The sequence below is a fragment of the Myotis nattereri genome, assembly GCF_964212035.1.
Source record: "Myotis nattereri genome assembly, chromosome: 10".
NCBI classification, from domain to species: domain Eukaryota; kingdom Metazoa; phylum Chordata; class Mammalia; order Chiroptera; family Vespertilionidae; genus Myotis; species Myotis nattereri.
The window spans coordinates 53,782,720-53,804,183 of NC_138085.1; the positions used below are offsets into that span (position 1 = coordinate 53,782,720).

The 21,464-nt window shown below is 41.4% G+C and overlaps 1 protein-coding gene across 2 annotated transcripts in view; it reads right to left on the bottom strand.

Annotated features, from left to right (window-relative positions):
- Window positions 1–21,464, bottom strand: part of EML6 (EMAP like 6) — a gene marked incomplete at its 3' end in the record, with an annotated part of 209,727 nt that overhangs the window by 126,395 nt on the left and 61,868 nt on the right. For both annotated transcript variants that reach the window (XM_081100953.1, XM_081100954.1), the window contains exons 2-4: window positions 8,668–8,827; window positions 5,163–5,261; window positions 2,059–2,127 (exon numbers count right to left, since the gene is read on the bottom strand). In XM_081100953.1, the coding sequence (XP_080957079.1) occupies window positions 2,059–2,127; window positions 5,163–5,261; window positions 8,668–8,827 (328 nt within the window). The remainder of the gene's footprint in view (window positions 1–2,058; window positions 2,128–5,162; window positions 5,262–8,667; window positions 8,828–21,464) is intronic.

Below are 21,464 nucleotides of genomic sequence, written 5' to 3' on the forward strand. Positions count from 1 at the left end.
ACCAGAAAGGGTTTCACCCTGGCTACAAAAGTTTCACATAAAAATATTTTCTAGGGGTGAATCAAAGATTTTGCATTCACCTTGTGACTGGAATCATTCATTTGCTGTTAGGCAGCTTTTGGGCAAAGGGTGTGGAATACTAGAATTGGATGGAGAAGATATAGATAGTGAAAATAATTTGTTGAAGCCTGTTGAAATTTGATGTGGATTTCTTTCTAAAACAAATTAATAAAGAACGGCTGAGTGGGCATTTGCAGATTCTTCCATTTGAGGCAAAAATGCTTGTTTTTTTGCTTAGGAAAAAAAAAATGCCTAAAACTGCTAAGACACAACAAATTTTACAGGATAAGCAGCTCACGGTATTTTCAAATGAAGTTCCAGGGTTTTTATCTTTCTCTGCTTCTAGATTTAACTGATTAAAAGTTAAATTAAGTATGAAAAGAAAATAGGAAGAAGCTAGAGAAGTCTACCAATTAAGCAGTTAATCTATTCTTTTTAATGATCTGGGGGGTGGGGGGGGTAGGTAATTAAGCCATATATGATCATTAAGGAAATAATTTCTAAGTGGAAAGAGCTTTACACAGGGAGCCAGAGACCGAGTTTAAATCTCACCTGTGCCACCATTTTTGTGGTCCTAGGAAATGGGAGAAGTTAACATTATTGTGCCCCTGCTGGTTCCATACACTATTTAATGTAACTCAATAAATTCAGGAGGTAGTGATCTCCCCACCCCTTTGTTTCCTAGAGGAAGGAACTCAGCCTCAGGGATATTAAACAGCTTTCCCAGAGTCAAGCAGAGGGCGATAAAACCAATATTCAATATAACCTGCTGGGTCTGGGCTTCCTCACTGTAGAATACGCAGGCTGGAGGATGGCTCCCCGGTCAGGGTCCCGTCTTCCAGACACAGCCTCACGGAAATCGGGCTCATCGTGAGCTCACGCATTTCTTTACGTGTAGCTCAAAGAACTCCGTACCTTTGCCATATTTTAGACTGATCAGAAACTCACGTTGGCAGATCCATATCTTGGATGAATAAAAAGTGTTAAGGTAATTAATATTTAACAGCTACAGTGTATTTTGTGGCCAGAATCTTTCCAAATATTGGTTCCCATGGAAAGAAATTTTTAAAAAGTAGGTTCTTTGGTGATGAAAACATTAATAATCTTTGAACATGTCAAGGGCCAAGGACCTTCCTGCTCCCAGTCCCATGATCCCCTGGGTGACCAATGCCTCCTATTAACTCCGGGCTGAATTGCAACCCCTCGACTGGGTTCTTCTGCCTTCCAAGCCCTCCCTAGCAAACTCACCTACCCACCAAGACTCAGCCGAAACACCCACCATTCCTCTAACCCAGTGGTCGGCAAACTGCAGCTCGCGAGCCACATGCAGCTCTTTGGCCCCTTGAGTGTGGCTCTTCCACAAAATACCACGTGCGGACATGCACGTACAGTGCAATTGAAACTTCGTGGCCCATGTGTAGAAGTAGGTATTTTGTGGAAGAGCCACACTCAAGGGGCCAAAGAGCCACATGTGGCTCACGAGTAGCAGTTTGCCGACTACTGCAACCACGTGAAATCTCTCCTTTATCCCTACAGAATTTCAGGTGTGCCTCTCTTACAGAATGTTCTGTTTTAATTGCTCAACTTCTAACAAATTGAAAATGGGGTCAGTTTTTATTCCCTCACATGGTACAAATTCAACTTTTTATCAAATTATCAAATTTAATGAGTTTTCTATACTTCCAGGAGGGCTGTGTAAAACATAAGGAAGGATCCTCCAACTGCTGCTGAAGCAAAGAGTGCCTGTATTACAGCAAACGTCTTCTCAGGTTACATTCAGGTCTTTGCACAAGGGTTACAAAATGTTTATGAAGCCCTAAGGTGTTGGTAGGACACTGATGTTAGCTTCCTTCAAGGTCAGAGAAGCAGGTAAGGAGGCTTTAAATTTAAGGAAAGCAATGCAAAGTCAAGCAGTTTCTCAACACCAAATTATACATAAACACCTAAAATTTCTTTTCATACAAGGTACCAAAAATTTGAAAAAGAGAACTACTTTACCTTGATATGTTTTACTCCACAGCTAACCACTCTGTTTGGCTGATATGGATCCCAGGAAATATCAAAAATCTGTTTAAAAAATATTAAAAGTTGCTATGTTGATCATTGATGTGTTTTTGGTTTCTTTCAGATACGAGTCTGATTGCCAATACTCTACCCTGACACTTAGGACAGTGTTACCTGCACAGACCGGGATGAGCCAGAAATTGTTGACACGTGTCTTATCACCTCAGGTCTACTCACCTCAGGCCTGAATAGAGAGGTAATAGTTAACCACATCATTGAGAACAAACTGGCGTATTTTTAAGTCTGTCCATGCAGCATAATTGGATATGATGACATAGAATAATTTTTTTATCAGATTTTCTCTAGCGCTTCATGCTAATATAACACTTTTGAGATAGTTTTACTAAATAAAAAGTAAAAAAAAAGAATTACAAAATGCTTCATTTTAAGTAGGAAAATGTTTAATGGTCAACTACAAGTCAATGAGGCCAATAGTTTCTAGTGATCACAGAAGTTAATATTCCTGCCACCAACTTAGCCCACCGAAAATGGTTCTTCAGACCATCATTATAATCTGGCCCAAAATACTATTATAATTTCAGTTTTCCAAGGAACTGAAGACATATTTGCCAGTATTATTTATCATTCTTTGAGAACAGCTACTAAGCTGCTTGCGGTAGTTCTACTTCTATTTGGGGGACAGGAAAGAGAAGATTGTTATCTTTTAAGGTCAAATTACCAGTGGCAATTGTTTAAAGTGCACATTCCCCTGGCGCACCAGAGAGAATCTGATTTAGTGGGTCTGAAATTGGGCCCAGACATATTAAAACAGAACCCAGAAGATTCTGAGGAAGGTGGTCCATGGACCACATTCTGTGAAACTCTAATAAAAAGAAGAACCCATTGCCAGGGCCAGAGTAAGCACTTAGGCTGCTAACTTCTCATCACATCGGAAGGAGCAATATGGACCAATCATCAGAGAAAGGAGGAGGACTATAACCTTCGATTAAGTAGAAAGGAGCAACTGTGGACCACAGAAAGAGCACTGGGTCCACGTACCCATGAGGTCCAAGTACCTCCTTCAGCTATGCAAGCTCAGGCAACTCTTAGCATCTCTAACCTCATGTTCTATAAAATCGATGACACCATCTCAGTTTTGTTATGAAGTCTATTAAGATAAGGTAAATATGATCATTTTGCAGGCTGCAAGAGCACTCATTATACAAATTACCAGTTAGGATTAAGTATTTGGCCACTAAAATAATCTTGATAATCATTTGCCCATAAGTAGCCAATAATCATTCACATTAGCATCCGTAATAAAGAACAAAACTAGATGTGATACAAATTACGGCATCTGGGAGAACAATGTTCTAAAAGAACAGTATTTCATTAAAGCATTCTAGGCTAAAATTACAGAGTTCTCACTGGAATAGCATTGCGCTTACCTAACTGGAAAGTGTACATATGGTAACAAAGCAATAGGAAATTCATGTATTGATCCAATCCAATCCAATTTACTTTATGAGCTACAATGGGATCACAGCGTAAACAAAAGCAGTAACACCCAAAATGTAAGCATTGCAAATATTTTCAACCCGTTCATTAAGTACTAAGCTAATACCAATTCACCACCAATAAGTTAGTACCAACACCTGGGGTAGAGCCCTTCAAGCATCACTATGCTGAAACATCACCTTAGGCAGTGGTCGGCAAACTGCGGCTCGCGAGCCACATGCGGCTCTTTGGCCCCTTGAGTGTGGCTCTTCCACAAAATACCAACTTCTGCACATGGGCCACGAAGTTTCAATCACACTGTACATGTGTGCCCGCACGTGGTATTTTGTGGAAGAGCCACACTCAAGGGGCCAAAGAGCCGCATGTGGCTCGCGAGCCGCAGTTTGCTGACCACTGCCTTAGAGTATTTTTTATGTGTAGTCAGGGCCTAGAACAGCCGTGGGCAAACTACGGCCCGCGGGCAGGATTCGGCCCGCTTGAAATGAATAAAACGAAAAAAAAAAAAGACCGTACCCTTTTATGTAATGATGTTTACTTTGAATTTATATTAGTTCACACAAACACTCCATCCATAGTTTTGTTCCGGCTCTCCGGTCCAGTTTAAGAACCCATTGTGGCCCTCAAGTCAAAAAGTTTGCCCACCCCTGGCCTAGAACCATTGGACCACAGGGATGCCAGGCCTCTTCCAACACTCAAGTTCCATTGATGGTCACTCCTGGGCTTCCTGAGAACTTTATCCTCGAGTACAATTTGCCCAAATAATTGTAGCAACGACTATTGGATCTCCTTACTATCATAATTCTCCATATGTGACTATACTATTCATATAAAAAAAACTTTTAGAGTTTACACAAAGCAAGAGACAAGGAATTTAATATTTAATAAGGCCTCATTCTTCATAGGCACATATTGGGCAGAAATATAAAACAACTAGGAATCAATGTAAGACAATCAGGCAAATTCATTATTTTTTTTAATTAGAAAATCCAGACAGTAAAGTAGCCAAATTATTTTAATTATGCAAGTCACTGGAGAAATAGATTTCTTATCGGTTAATGCATATATGCCTGCTTCATGTCCTTTCTTGCCAGCCATGACTACAAGGTAGCATCATTTCTGATCACACTGACTTCAATATGAGTGACAAGCAGGCCACAATTTACAGTCAAGGTTCTCAAATATAGCAAAGAACCACAACGTTGTCATTGCATTCATTTGAAATTCAAATGTATACGCTTGTAAACGTATTTTGTGAATACTAATTTCTAACAACTCTTTCCATTTCTAAATAAATACATCTATCTAAACTTTGCATATCATTTTAAAATTCAATTCCATTTTGATTTTATGAGGAAGCTATAAAAAGCAGTAACAACTTCAATAAAGCATCTGATCACCAAAAGAAATGCCAACATAGCTATCAATCCTAATTTTTAAAAACAGTGTTTTTAAGTTGAATATGTAATATACATGTGGAATACTTAAAGAAGTATTACAAACTCTGAGAGGCTCGATCACACCCCCCCACACACACCCCCCCCATACAATCTATGTGGTTTGATTCAACAAGGTCGTCTTACCCGGTCGGAGTGGCCCGTGGCTGAGGCCAGCAGTTTCCCCTTCTTCCAGTCCCAAATGCAGACTGTGTTTTTGGCATCCAATCCCACAGAGGCTAAACGCTAAGATTAAAAACAATAATTTAATGGCAAGATTCCCCATTACCCATGCCCTTCTTTCAACAAATGGCCACTGATTATCTACTTTGGGCCAAGCTTTGAGCTCCTTATGAAACAAAAATCATTTTTCAAGATCCATCTTAAGTCCAAAGCATATACTAGCTTCCATAGCATATCCTGACATTTCAAAAACGTATCAGTTGCAACTTATCTGTCCTTAAACATAGGAGACATATGTGCAAAGATCTCATGAATCTCTGATTAATCGGTGGAAATCACAGGAACAGAACTTGAAGGCAGGATTTGAATTTAATTTCTAAATTTAAGATCTTAATGTGAGATTTAAGAGAGTTCAGGATTTATAGTCTGAAAGCCTCAACAAACTGCTACAGTTAAAGGGTCTGATAAACACACAGAGGAGAAATCTCAGAAATAAACATTGTTTTCATTCTTTTTAATTTCCATGATTTCACAAACATCTCAAGTGACTAAAGAAGGATACATAATTTTAGTAAAAATAAACTGGCACTCCATCTCCCAGTCCAAATTCTTTGGATTCATAACAGAATTTGACTTCAAAGGGAAAGGAAAAATTAACATGAGTACACACATCTAAAGTGTCCAAACACATATTAGGAACACCAAAATCAGAGGTCTAGCAAGATACTACTTCTAAGGAAGCAGCACTGTGTAATAGATAGAGGTCTGGACTAGAAGTAAGTAGATTTGGCTTCTATTTTAATTTTGTGAGTAGCCAGATATAACACCATGAAAAATTAATTAACCTCCTTAAATTTCAGTTTTCTCATCTGTAAGATGAATGTAAAATATTTTTTTCAGTTTACATAGGATTTCTATGTGGATCAGTGAAATAATGTAAGTCAAAGGGTTTTAAAAATATAGTATTACCCAAGAATAAGAGTATCCTAGCTTATGTATTTCACCAAGTATATTTGAGTGTGCATGTAAGTGTGCAAATGTATGGAATGATAGGTGGCCATGTATGACTATAGGTACACGTTAGTATGCGGAGATTATTCAGGTTTCTTTACTATAAATGACTTCCCATTAGAAATATTTAGTATTAAAAATACATAGCTGGAGGTTTTTAAATGTGCCCTTAAGAAAGAAGGTCTTTGCTGTAATTTTTAATTGAGTGTTCCAGCAACGCAAATGACTTTAATACATTTATTTTTATCCATATAAGAAAATTCAAAGTGGGTGAATTCCATTCAGCTTATTCGCTTTCTTTTAAAAAAATAAAAATAGAAAAAGCAGTTAACATAAACACAGACACTAAAGTAAACCCACATTTCTTGCTTGAGAAAAAGCCAAATGGAATCTATTTTGTTCACTTGTAGTGACAGACCCCACAGCTACCTGAGGAGCATTTATATTGCCTTTTGCTGTTTGAGAGGGGATGGGTCATTTGTCATTTTCTAAATATCACTCGGTTCCCGTGGACTCTGTCTAGGGAATGAGGCAGACCTGAAGCAATAGGCAGCAGCAAGGCAGGAAATGCATCATGGCCAACCAACAGGAGGTTCTTCTCAACTGACAGGGAAGTCCACCCCTACCCACCCACCCACCCACCCACCCACCCATCCCCCCTGCAAAATGGAGCCTAAAAGTTAAAGCTGATTTCCTCAGTCACATGACATTTTTCTCGTGATGATTTAGAACAGCAATTTTCAACCGGTTATGCTGCAAGAATTTTTAAAACATGCAATACGTGACTATTTAGTCAGGGGCACTGACCTTTTTTTCCTTAAATTGTCAAATAAAAATATGACAATGGTCGTTCAGTGTGAATGAATCAAAATGATACTTTTTTTTTCAGATGGACAAAAAATATATTTTTTTGTTTGCCTCAGAATTTTAGTAGTTTGTGTTCCATGAGATGAAAAAGATTCAAAATCACTGCTTTAGAAACAATTTTGATAAAGAATGTTTGCTAAAAAAACAAAACCAAAATCAGATTAGAGAATGTGCATGGGAGTACATCTGAGCATACATTTACACCTGGGCATGCTCATGCATTCTGACCCGTTCATTTAATTTAGTCAGGAAGCCAATAACTGCAAGTTTGAAGAAATGTCACTAACCAGCCTTTTCTCTTTAGATGTGGATATACAATGGAATACAGGCATTATCCTGACTAAATTAGATGAGATTACAGAGGGCTAAAATAAAAAACATATATATCAGGGTTCATGTTTTAGTGACTCTAGTTCTAGGGGGAAAAAATGAATAATGATCACTACTCTCTCAAATTCGCAGACTATACCAAATACATAAAGGTTAATTGTTTAAAAAGTAACTCAAACCAGGTCAAGTCCTATAATCCACTGAACTTCACACAAATTCAGTTTGGCCAAGCCTTTATGAAAAATTTGACAGGTCTTTCCACAGCATAGACTCAGAAATTTGACAAAAATTGAAGAAATTAACTGGCAGAAATATGGAGGGTTAAAAAAAAAAAAAAGAGTCAAGGTAGCCTAGGAACATGGAGAGTGGAGAAAAGCATGGCCTTAGTGAGGAGGGGAATGCAGTGGGAGCGGGGGATGATCCCTCCAGGTTTCCACTCTGTTGGAATGAGTTACTTTCAGGGGCAAAGAGGCTGAGTAGGGCACTTGAGGTGGAGAGGATCGCCCGAGGAAGGGTCTGAAGGTGCAAAAGAGCAAGGTGTGGCAGAGGAATCTCGCGGACTTGTCCAATTTGACCACAAAAAAATTTACTGTGTGGACCAGTTCAGAGGTTACTTAAATTGTCAGGCATGACATGGATTTGGAACTTAAAAGATGGGAGCAGAGAGAATGGGCCAGAGAGGATGAATGTCAGAGTTACCGTAAAGAAACTAATAAATACACATGAATTGTGCTTGAATTGTGGGGAAGTGGGTAGTGAGAAGTTATTAGAAGTGACCTGAGGGGAAAGAGAGAGAATTTCTGTGTGTGTGTGTGTGTGTGTGTGTGTGTGTGTGTGTGTGTGTGAATTATTAGGAGAGGATGTTATCTTCTGAAAGCAAGGGGGAACGAACCAAAATGATGCTTAGAGTTTGAGGTTTGTGGAAAAAGTTTGGCCCAACCCTCATTCCAAAGAGGAAACGAACAGGAAGACAAAGTGGAATTGCTGAGTCATGATGGGCCTGAGCAGCATGAGCTCGTGACTTCCTTTCTGGGGGCTTTTTACCAGATGATGAGACTGGGGGAACCAAAATGGGTTTATTCAGAGCTGGTGTCAGTGCCACAAGCTTGGAAAAGGGTCAAACAAGTGAAGACTCTCAGAGGCTGCCACGGGAGACAGCAAGGGTTGATAAGACTTTCCAAGCCCAAAGGCTATGTGCATTACATTCTAAGTGACTTATGAGGAATCCTTAAAGGAAATGAAAGCAGAAAAGGATACACACCTGTCCATCTGAGTCGAAAGCCAGGCAGGCGACTCCATGTGTATGGACATCTTTAAGAATAGACACAGTCTGGACATTATAGGAATCCCATATACATACATATGGCTCCTTCCCAACTTGGCCAGTTGCAACAAGAGTTTTATCTGGGTGTAAGGCAAGGCTGAAAAAGAAAAAGGCCTCTTTTAACAGCCTCCTACTGAGCACAGACAAAAACACCCATCACCTTTAATCCACACTTGTTTCTCATTTTAATCATCTAACCAGAAAAAAGCTGAACTGCCCCCCCCACCCCACCCCCGTCACCAAATAATTAATTACCCAACTGGTCTAAATATAAATGTTCAACTTCGGCAAAAAGAGGCTTAGCACAATTTAACAATAATCTCATCTAATTTTTACCCACTTGATTACCTTGAGACACTATTATGATTATAATCCTATGATTAGAAAATCTTCTACTTGTCTTTCTCTGACTGGCTTCTTTCACTTAGCTTAATGTTCTTTAAGACAAGTACCATATGATTTCACTCATATGTGGAACCTAATGAACTAACAAGCAAAATAGATCAGCCAGGGTGGGCTGGGTTAGGGGAGTGGAGGGATTGAACAAAAAAGGGAAAAAAGAGAGAAAGAACTCATGGACAATAAATAAATAAATTTGAAAAAAAATATTCTATGAGGTTCTATAACTGCTTTATGTCATGATATTTACTTACTGATTTTTGAAAATATTATTCAGCTTTCAAATTAGCTTTTGACTTTACTTTGGGGGGAAATGCTGTTGCTAGGAGAAAGAGCTCTTCTCAGAATTAATTAAACCTGCTTGCAGAAGCTGGCTACCATCCTCATTAGGATTTCAAAGCATGGAGGGGTCCAGAGTCAAGTGCTATTTCTGTTGCCATAGATCATGTATTTTAAATGAAATTTTCTGTTTTGCATCAGTTACTATGACACCAAGAGAACTACTAATGACTATGCTTGTGCAGCATTTTTCCCTCTGCAGTCCAATCAAAATAAAACTTTGTCAAATACCAACTACAATTTCTAGGAGTCTGTAGCAGTCAAGAGGGAGAAATGCTATCACTATTATTCCTGAGAAATCACTGTTTTAAATTTACTGTGTAAAGAAGCTGTGCCTTTATAAAAATAGGTATTGGAAATTTAAAACAAAACAAAAAAGAGCGTGTTACTTATATATTTAAAAAAATAAGACTAGCAAATGACTGTTTACCCAGTAGCAAAAGTAAGTGTGCGTTTTTCTTTTCTGTTTCAGCACCTATAATAATAAAAGCGTAATATGCTAATTAGACCGGACAGCCGAACAACCTTCTAGACCAGGGGTGGGCAAACTTTTTGACTCGAGGGCCACAATGGGTTCTTAAACTGGACCGGAGGGCTGGGACAAAAGCATGGATGGAGTGTTTGTGTGTACTCATATAAATTCAAAGTAAACATCATTACATAAAAGGGTACGGTCTTTTTGTTTTTTAGTTTTATTCATTTCAAGCGGGCTGGATCCGGCCCGCGGGCCGTAGTTTGCCCACGGCTGTTCTAGACGAAGCCAGGGCTGCGAGGGCCAAGCCCCTTCACGAATTTCCTGCATCGGGCCTCTAGTGATTTAATAAGAGTATATGCTCTGAAATCAGACACCTGGACTTGCACACTGGTCCTCTGAACATATTGCTTGATTTCTCTTGCCTTAGGTTCCTCATCTAAAAACTGAAGATGCTACATAAACACAGGGAACATAATGGATATAGAGCATTTAGCACAGGACCTGGCACAAAGTTTCTTCATCACCATCACCTGTGTGACTGGCCTCAGGTAGATACAACCAACATATGCTACGTCTCTGTGGATACAGTGCGTCTTTCAAAAAACAAACTACTCCGGGTTCCCCCTGGCTCCATGTGTGGTCCCCACAATTCTGCAGCCAAAGAGCACCACTGGTGTCAGGTGGCCCTCACCCCACTGTGCTCCCTTCCTGGGCCTCCTGCCAAACCTAGTGCCATCTCAGGCAGAGGACGGAGCACCATGCCATTCCTCACCCACAGGCCCTCCCTGGGCCTGAGTTCCCCGGAGCTGAGGGCAGCTCATATTCCCAAGCACCACCACCCCCCCACCCCCCCCCCATCCCCGCTGCTGCTCAAGTCCGCAGTCCAGGCGCTGCCTGAGGCCAAGGTCTGCTCCACTTGCCTTCTGCCGTCCAGGCTGGGTGCTGCGTCGGGTTTACATTGTTCTATTTGGGCAAACAGGTGCGGTGAGAGCCCACGGGCTGCCCTTCATGGCGGCAAGTGCAGCTCCAAATGGCAGAGCGGGGAAGGGATGGGCTGAGCATCAGGGGAGGTGGAATCAGGCCCCAGCAGCTGCTGCCTCGACCTCTCTCTGTAGACGAACCCGGAACTCACGGGATCTTGGAGTTCTGCAGGGGCCGGCAGAGGAGGCCTGGGGTGGGGAACACCTGGGCGCCCCAGGTACAGGGGCCCCTCATCCTGGATGCGTCCGGTGTCTGGCTCACACCACCTGCCAAGCAAACCCCACTCCCCCTTGAGGCGTCGCCTTCCCCCACCCCAAGTCAGAGTCACAGTGCAGGGCGCTTTGGCCGAGGACGTTGGGGACCAGGCTCTGGCCTGAAGGCTGTGCTGGAGCGGACCCCAAGGCCAGGACCTGGGGGACAGGGGCTGGGGGGGTGGGGGGTGAACTGTGGGAGGGCCGGCCGCGAGTCTATCACCTTCCAGGAGGACTAAGGCTCCAAGGCTCCGGGCATCGGTGTGGGCTCTGGCTGGGCCGCTGGGCCCCAATCCACCCTCCGCTAGGTCCAAGGCCGCCCAGCCCAAGCGCACTGCTTCATTGCACACCCCCGGGGCTGGCCGGCGGCAGCGAGGTGTCTGGAAGCCGTTCCGGGACCATGGCTGCCTGTTCCTGGAGCCTTTTCCCTGCAGAACAGCCTCAGGGCGCTGCTCCCTCCAACCGGGGCCTCTGTGCCCAAACCCCATCAGGAATGTGCTCCTGGGCCAACCCCCCAGCAGGGATGCCCACGGGTTTGGGCGGGGCCTGAGGGAAGGGGGTGGGGTTTCCCAGGACCTCAAACTAGGTGCAGGTGTGCTCTGTGGCTCCAGCTGTGTAGCGGGGGCGGGAGGATAGGCCGGGAGACTGAGCATGGGGGAGGCCCCAGGTGCAGCTGCTGAGACCAGGCTCCCCAGGGCAGTGGTTCTCAAGCTTGGCCGCACATTAGAATCACCTGGGGATCTGTTTAAAATCCTGATTTCTGGGCCTCATCCTCCGGAAATTCTGTCTCTTTGTTATGGGGTGGGGCCACAACATTAGTAACAAAGAAACGGAATTTCCGGAGGATGAGGCCCAGAAATCAGGATTTTAAAAAGATTCTCTCCCCCCAACCCCCCCAGGTGATTCTAATGTGCAGCCAAGGTTGAGAACCTCTGCCCTAGATGGTCAGGCACACATTCCAGAGACATAAATGAAACTCTCTGGCTGTAATCAAAGCTTCTATTTAAACATGCTTGAAGCTGGGGAACTTGTATGCATATATGCATAGCCCATGGATACAGACAATAGTGTGGTAAAGGCCTGGGATGGGCAGATGAGGGATGGAGGGGGTCAATGGGGGGAAAAAAACGGGGACATCTGTAACACTTTCAACAATAAAGATAAATTTTAAAAAATAAATTAAAAACATTTGAGATACTTGGTAGATCCCTGAGGTTCAGGCGTACCCAGATTTCATGATTCCTGACTTTTCTCAGCTCTTTGAATGAAGTGGGAAAGGAAATAGACAGTTTTCAACCAATATTTAAAGAGGTCTTCAAAATAATTCATCAGTCTAAGTTACTCAATTAGCAGTGTGACCTAAAAACATCCCATTGTGGATTTGAAGTATTTTTACTCTGGTTATTGGTTGTTGTTGTTTCATTCATAGCAAAGCCCATAAATTTACCACATTTATGAAAAGTTCACATTGGAATTTTTTTATTGTTTTGGAGTGTTTTCTTCCGGGGGAGGAGGGGGTTGCCAGAAGTTCCTTTATGCTGTTCTTTACATCATCTCTTCCCAGCCCATGAAATCACATTGACCCATGTTCCTCCTTTGTCATTTGAATACATTAACAAAATTATCTATTTCTCCTTTTCTAAGGCAAGGGTCTCTGACCTCACTTCTCTGGCTTATATGCAACACATTTGCTTAAAATGACTCATAATGTTCCTATTTATCCATGTCCATGTCAAGAAAAGGGAGAATAGAAAACAACCTTTGTTCACTTGGCCAACTGTTACTTTCCCATCAGCTTCCCAGAAATCCACTCCTTTCATCTGGGTAACACAATGAAGCATCCATGAATCTTCTACAGCACAGCCAAGGGGCATTTTCTTTCGTTTTAAATTTGACATATCATTTCAACAGCACTTTTTATATCTCATAAGAGAGGGTGAAATAAAACGTGACCAGCATTAACCACTGCATTTGCAAGAGCATAAGGGATCAGTAATGGGGCAATTGCTGAAGCACTTATTTAGTAAGCATGGTTGAAGCTACCATCAAAGTATCGATTCCCTTTTCCCCACATCTATTCACTTAGGAATTTGAGAATTTCATAGAAAGTCATTTTGAGCAGACTGTGCTTTTGTCTAATCCCAACACATCCTTTGAAATTTTAGTTCAGAAGCATCTAAATGGCAGGAATGAAAATACACTGCCATATATATATATATATATATATATATATATATATATATATATATGGCAATAGATGCTCAGTGGATGCTTGCCTGTGAGGTGAACAAAGAAATATGCGCACACGCGCGCGCGTGCGCGCGCGCACACACACACACACAGACACACAAAACTACCCTATAGTAATGCCTTTAGATCAACTAACAGATTAAAAGAAGGTGGATCGCCTTATCCTATTAAGGGGCCGTGGTGGAAAGACTCATGACCTCTGAATTCCTTCTGATGAGATTTCATGAGAAATGACCTACTATGTGTCCTTCCTTGGAGAAAATTACAGAAGTGGAAAATATCACTATTACACAAAATACCCTATTCTGGGCTTTCCTTCATACCCTTTACCACGTCATCACAATGTGAGTCTTTCTGTGACTGGGCATATTGGTACCACTTACTTCTATTTTAAGTCTACCTGCCATGTGAAAGTGTTTAAATCCAAATCTCTGTTTCTCTAAGAAAAATTGCATTATAGTCACAACAGCAACATCCTAATATTAAAACTTTAAAAATCTACTCCCTTTCACTGAAGGTCTCAGTACACTGGAGGTTTCATTCCATACCTACATGTGAAGGTTGGTTGGTGTCATTCTAGTTTCTGTGGTACCCAGGTTACTGCAGTGATTGTGTTGCACGCATGGCTACAAACAAGGGATCAAGTTTTTAAAGAACTGCTTTTCTGTGTATATATAAATCTAGTTCCATTGGGAAATCCCATCTTCTGTTACCATAGCAATAGCAAGCACCCTGCTTCGGAGAAGGAATTGATTTTTTCTCCAGGATGCCAGGAGGGCAAAAACATGCCTTTCTGATGTCAGATGAGTTCAGGGAGATTTCCAAATATGTTGTGTGGGGAGATTATAGAAATGAACAGGGCCATGGAAAGAGGCAGCCTTGTTTACGAGGTTAAACAAAAAACATTAATGAACACTAATCATTCTTGATTCCTAAAGGCAAAAATTTATATGTGAGTACTTGTTCCAAAAATGATTCTGACTTTACCTTTTAAAGCCTCATTTCATTTTTGCCAGGTTCCTTCAGTGATTCTTTCATTAATAATTTTGTATGTGAGTGTATACTTTTATTGATTTCAAGAAAGGAGGGGAGAGGTAGAGAGAGATAGAAACATCAGTGATGAGAGAGATCAGCTGCCTCCTACATGCCCCACACTGGAGATCAAGCCCACAATCAAGGCATGTGCCCTGACCAGGAAGAACTGTGACCTCCTGGTTCTTAGGTCGACACTCAACCACTGAGCCACACTGGCTTGGCAGTGTATATATTTTTAATAGTCTCACCAGGAGAGTATGAGAAAGTCTTCTCCCTCCCTTCCCTGAGGATAACCCTGAGAGAACATTTCCAATGTTGGAGGTATAAGTACATCAAGGTGATGAGGCTGGACAGTCCGAGGGCAGAAGGGAGGCTCTTGCTTTCGGGCCGAAGAGGGAATGGTCCAACCTCAGTGGATGCTCACCTGTGAGGTGAACAAGAAAAAGGCACAGGAAGGCTTTATTTGAACACAGTGGCCGCGGGAGTGCAGCCTCAGGTGGGGATGCCTGTGCTCTGCTACTGCTGGTCCCTGGGGCTGCTTGGCCCCGGAGTACCACCAGTGGGACTGTGATCTCATCTGACACCAAGGAAAGTGCCCCACCTTCCTCGTAGGCTTCATAGGGGTGAACATGAGTGAGAGCAATGCAGACAAACCACCAGGGTCCACTGCCATGTTCCTGAACTGCGTAAGCCCCTGCAAATCCATGGCTGAGTACTCGTCTGTCATCAACAACTTTGATGAGTGGTGCATCTAATGAGAATGAGTGTGATTTATAAAGCTAAAGAAATGCAACATATCTTTCCTGCTGAGTGTTTCCCACCTCTAGTGGTATGAAGCTATATTCTAGCAAAACCTTATTATCATATAAAAGAATGGTTAAGGGCACAGTGATTTGGCTGCCTGGGATCAAAGCATGCAGTGGTATGATGCTGGAGCCAGCTTGGACTAACCAGCAAGAACTGCTAAATTTTAGCAATTCTGTGAATCAGTTGTCAAACATAGCCACTGTCAAAAATTAAATTTTATATATATTTTATATATATATATGGCTAATATGCTAAGTGTCCGACCATCCGGGTAATGACATCACATAGCAACCCCCGGCTTCCTCTCCCTAGCGACTAGCCTCCTTGCAGTTTCTTCAGCCCAGGAACACGACTTGCTTTATAGCCCGGTGCAAACATTTCACACTTTAAACAAATGTCTGTGAAGCATTTTTCCGTGCCTCATCTCATTTGATCCTCACAGAAGTCCTAGAGTAGGTAGATTGGAGGCTCAGTGGAATCCTATTTTCTTTTCATTAGCCAGAAAACGGAGATTTAGAAAGCTTAGAAACTTGACCCAAATGAAAAGAAGTAAGAAATGGTGGACCTTGAAAATGACTTCAGGTTTTCTCACTCCACAGAATATAGTCAAACACTGCTGCAGTTAAATATTTAACCCTTTGTTCTCCCTGCATGATCTACAATAATAATGCGCTTCATGTTGCTATTTACTGCTGTGTTGCTGACAATTACCTGAAAGAGAAGTTGGGGTGCTTCACTGGGCTGGAAAAAGTTTAGCTAAATCAGAAAGCAGGTCTCATTAAGCAAGTTTATACTATATATATATATATATATATATATATATATATATATATGGCTAAGTTGACTCGTGCATGTACAATACTCCTGCAAAAGCTCTTGCTGGCACCAATCACACGTGTGTGTTTCCATCTCTCACTGTCGATCATAAATTTGGTTGACACTTCTATTATAGAGAAAGGGTGAATAGCGATATTAAAATATTTCTTCTAATTAATTTTCTTTCAATGTGCATGAATTTGTGCACCAGGCCACTAATAAAATTATAAATAAATCATATTAAAAACAATGGTAATACATACTAAACTTATCACTTCCTAATTATTTTACTACATTCTCTATTAACTATAGTATTGAGGTTCCTAATAAAATAATCCTTTGGGGAGAAGAATGGAAGAAGTGTAAGAATGGTATCTGTAAGCTACATCCTCCTGTATCTTTCTTTCTTTTTTTTTGTGTGTGTGGTCTAAACTTTTTTTTAATTTAAATTCTTTATTGTTGAAAGTATTACATATGTCTCCTTTTTCCCCATTGACCTATCCCTGCCCACTCCTGTCCCCCAGTACATTCCCTCACCCCCTACTGTCTATGTCCTTTGGTTATGCTTATATGCATGTATACAAGTCCTTTGGTTGATCTCTTACCTGCCCCTGCATCCTCTAGTAGCTTAAACGGAAAGCTAATCATGTCTGAACTGGATGTCAAGAAATACCAATTGGCCCTTGATGGTGGCTCAGTTGGTTGGAACATCATCCCATACACCAAAAAGTTTTGGGTTCAATTCGAGGTCAAGGCACATACCTAGGTTACAGGTCCTATCCCCCTTTCTCTCTCTCTGAAATTAGTACAAATGTATCCTTGGGTGAGAATTAAAAAAATAAAGAAAATAAATACCAATCTATCATATTGTTTTGAGATGTGGAAGTAATCACCAGAAAGAATAGTCCTAAGAATTAAAAGTGTTTCTTTGGGAAGTAGATTTGGGATCGGAAAGGATGGGGCAAGCGAAGTTTTTCATTGTAAGGCCTGTAACTTTTTTATTTGTGTGTTAATATTGTATAAGTTAAGTTAAAACCAAATAAAATTGATTAACTTATGCAAAAAAAATGGTTTAGAAATGTTCCACAGGCAGGCTGGAGAGAGTGATGTCTGATTTCTCACCCCCCAGATGTTCTCATCAAGTATAATTGTTACTGAGAATGTGAATGGGATCAGCATGACCAGTCTCACAGTTCATTCTTTGAAGAAGGAGAAATACTGCCTTAAGACTAACACAACCATTTGGAAATGAGAAGGTTCACTAATGAAAGGGATCTATGTGAAACCTAGCTTTCTGGAGCTATTCATGCCTTTTCTCCTCTTTAAGCAAGGAGCATGACTCAAGCATTGAGGTTTATATTTGGCAGAAGTCCTGTTAATTTAGGATAATTAAATATGCCAGTCATGTGTTTCAGGAAGGTCTGACCAAATACTTTAGAGAAGTCATTAGTGAATCCATCTGGTCTAGTGGCTTTGCCAGATGGCAAAACATTACTACCTCTATTCCGTCTGCTCTTGGAACATTCTACCTCTATTGCAGAATAGCAAGTGGTTATTTTCAGGGTAAGTCTTACTTTGCTAGTTTACATTATCAAGGGGTCGGGAAGGTGGAAGGCAAGACTAACAATTGTTCCATCACGCCAACTCAACCACAAGATTTCAAGGTCTGTTGTTCTACTGTTGAATTCAGTGATTTTATCAATTCCATTTCTTCAGAATGTTTGACATTAGAATGTTCCATTTGTGACCAGACAGTCAAATGCACAGGGAGAGGTAACCACCTGTATTTCCCACCCATGAGATTATAATACTCCAAGATGAGGAGAGCCATGGAAGTACTTCCTCCATCTAAATCAGCAGTTCTCAACCTGTGGGTCGCGACCCCTTTGGCGGTCGAACGACCCTTTCACAGGGGTCGCCTAAGACCATCCTGCATATCAGATATTTACATTACGATTCATAACAGTAGCAACATTACAGTTATGAAGTAGCAACAAAAATAATTTTATGGTTGGTTCACAACATGAGGAACTGTATTTAAAGGGCCAGAAGGTTGAGAACCACTGATCTAAATGGTCACCTAAATGGAAAAGTATCCAGTTTTGATATTTTTTTTTTAAGTTACAGAGTTGCATAGCTTTGTAAGAGTGCCTTAAAATAATTATCTCCAAATTGCCTTCGTCCTTTGACCATTATAGAGTTAACCCTTGACACTTACCAATTCCCTAAGCAGCTGGGCCAAAAGCCAAAGCATTGACGATGACAACTTTAATACTTCACCAATTGGTGTCTAAGGTAAATGCTTAAACCCAAGTGGTAACAGAGGCAGGGGTGGGGAGTTGAAGCTGCTGGAGGAGGCTCTGTAATGGCTGAAAGTATGAGGCAAAGATAGAGCCTAGAAAAGAGCTCAACATTTTATTGCCATTCTTAACCTCCAACCCCTCAAATATATTCTAGGCCTATGCATTAAGTTGAGCTGAAGCCCCACTCTTTCCTAATAAAGGTCAGATTTGCATATATAATTAACTGACTTAGTTGACTGTGACCAGACAGAATGTACCTTGATGGAGCTGATGCACCTGGAACTAGGGCACCCCACTATGGCAACTCTTGCACTTGGAGCTTCGGTTTTTATTTTGTTCTTGGTGACTAGCACCTCCTCTTCTTCCCTTTGTTTGTTTTATTCCTCTTCCCCTCTGACCTCCCCTTTCAAGGTTTTCTCTGTCTTCACATTGTCTTTATGAAGTTTGTACCTTCTTTCGCAATCCCACTACGACTGCTGAGCTTAGGCTCCTTCCTAGCATTTGGAAATCGCTTTGTCTTCCTTCTCTGCACGTTTCACAATCTACCTAGAGTCATAATTAGGCCTGTCCTGAACACATATCTCTCACGTTGTGAGCCTTACAAGGACAGATCTTCTGATTTATCAATTATTTCACAATGCCACCATCCACCACACACATGCAAGCGCATATACTCACATACACTTACACACCCACACTCACCCACTCACACACACTCATCCGCCTACCTTCAAAAACGCAGGCTTACATGTACATGCTTTCATCCACAGACACACTGCATAGCACTGCACCTGTGTAGGAAACACTCAATACGGGCTTAGTTGAATCAAATTTCATTTCATACCTTTTACTTCTGATGCCTAATATATCAATATCATTGTTTTGGGGAACTCTGTGATTTCTGGATTTGGCCACCATTTGGGATCTTGTTCAAGTACATGTTGCAATTTCATTGTTTTCTGCTCCTGATCTGGTTGGAGGTGGTATGTGTGAAATATAAGAATTCTGACTTTGGAGTCCTATAGACCTACATTGGCTCGAATTTCATCTCTACCATTTACTGATGGTAGGAAGGTCAAAAGCTATGTTGTGTCCCTGGGCCTCAATTTTCTCATCTGCCAAATGGGGTACATGTAAACACACAGCACAGGATCTGGGGCTCAGTGAGCACTCAATAAATAGTAGTTGTAAGTGACAAGGCCCTTCAGCATGACAACTAAAATTATTTGTTACCAAATCAAAAACCTCAAATACAAGATAATTTACTTGTTTTTATTTTTAGATGTAGAGAATAACTGAAATGATTATTTTTTTCTCACTATTTCTCTTCTTGGGATCATTAGTTTTAATTCTACAAGTATTTTTAAAGGATGTTAGCTACAAGAGGCAGGAATTTTAGTCTGTTTTTTTCCTCCATCATTGTCTCTGGGAGAGCACAGTGGTAGCTACTGGATGCTTTACAAATACTTGTTGGATGTGTAAATAAGTAAACACATATAGCTCCAAATATTTGAGTAAGATGGATGAAAACACACTGAAGGACATGGGAGCCTTTCATGCATATAATTCCTGTCACAAACTCCACAGACAAGAAAGACCATTAATAATTCTGTTTTGTACTCAATATTAAATAGTTCCTTAGAAAATATTTAAAGTTATCCAGAAGTTCAAAATCCAATTTTTAAAAGTGGCATTCTGAGAATGATGGCATAACATGTTGATCCACAGGGCTTCACTTCTTCCTAACTAAATGAGTACAAAATAAAAAAGTAATCATGTTGGTAATATTGGTTTTTTAAAAAACTGCATATTTGATTCCTTGCAATAGTTTGTACAGCAAAAATGTTAAATAGAAATGAAGAGTCTCTGAAAGCCAAGAAGACTGCAAACAAGCTTAATCCAAGGTCCCTGATTTCCCTTTGTATTTTAGTTCAGCACACATGGTTTCATGGGGAAACGAGCTTTATCTAGGTCCTATTATTCCACAAAAAAACAAGCCTGCCCTCCTGAGAGCAGGGCATGGAGCCTGGTCCTTTTAAAGCCTGGCACCGCACTGGGGAGTGAAGCATGAGTACACTCCCTCCTTAAAGTCAGGGTTCCTCCGGTGATGGTGACGGGAATTCACGTAAGCAGCACTTCCATGCCCTGGCTGACCTCGCCTACTTGCATTACTGCATATTCTCAGACCTGTCATAGAAAATGATTTCCAGCTCTAATGAGAAATGTTTAAAGAGCAGAAGTCCAGGGCTAAATAAAGGGAAGGAAACAGGGTAACTCTATTCCAGCTCCTCAGCCCTTAATGCAATGTGAGTCCTTTGTTTGCCAGCTCCTGTTCCAGCGGCTTTGCAGTGGGATCCAATTTCAACCCCAGAAGGGGTTTAGCTGGACTGGGACCAAGGACCTACACATCCACCATGTAGAGGTAACACCCTCTTCCTCCTCTCACATCCTCATATCTGTTTTCATCCACCAAAGGTTAAACAAAAAAAAAAAATGCTTGGGAACCAAAATATTTCACTCAGTCCGGAATGGTGGTCCATCCATCCACCCATCCATATATCTGATATGCCTCGGGTTGGAGTGACAGTGCAAGGGACGCAGGCTGCGGAGCCAACAGACTCCTGAGAGAATTTACTGTGTCAAGGTCAGACATATGTCCTTGAGCCAGCCTCTAAGACAATCCAGGCTAGTTTTAAGAAAAGTAATGGAAGCACCCTTGTGGTGCAGGTTTTGGAGGATTATTTTAAAACATGCTTAATAATGAAAAATGTCATTTTTAAATTGATTTTTTAGAAAGAGAGGGAGAGGGAGAGGGAGGGGGAGAGGGAGAGGGAGGGGGAGAGGGAGAGGGAGGGGGAGGAGAGGGGGAGAGGGAAAGGAAGAGGGAGGGGGAGGGGAGGGGGAAAGGGAGAGAGACACATTGATGTGAGAGTGAAACATTGATCTACTGCCTCATATATGGCCCACCAAGCCCACAACCCAGGCATGTGCTTACACCAGGAATCAAACCAGCAACCTTTCAGTGTACAGGATGACATCCAACCAACAGCCACACCAGCCAGGGAAAAATGTCCATAT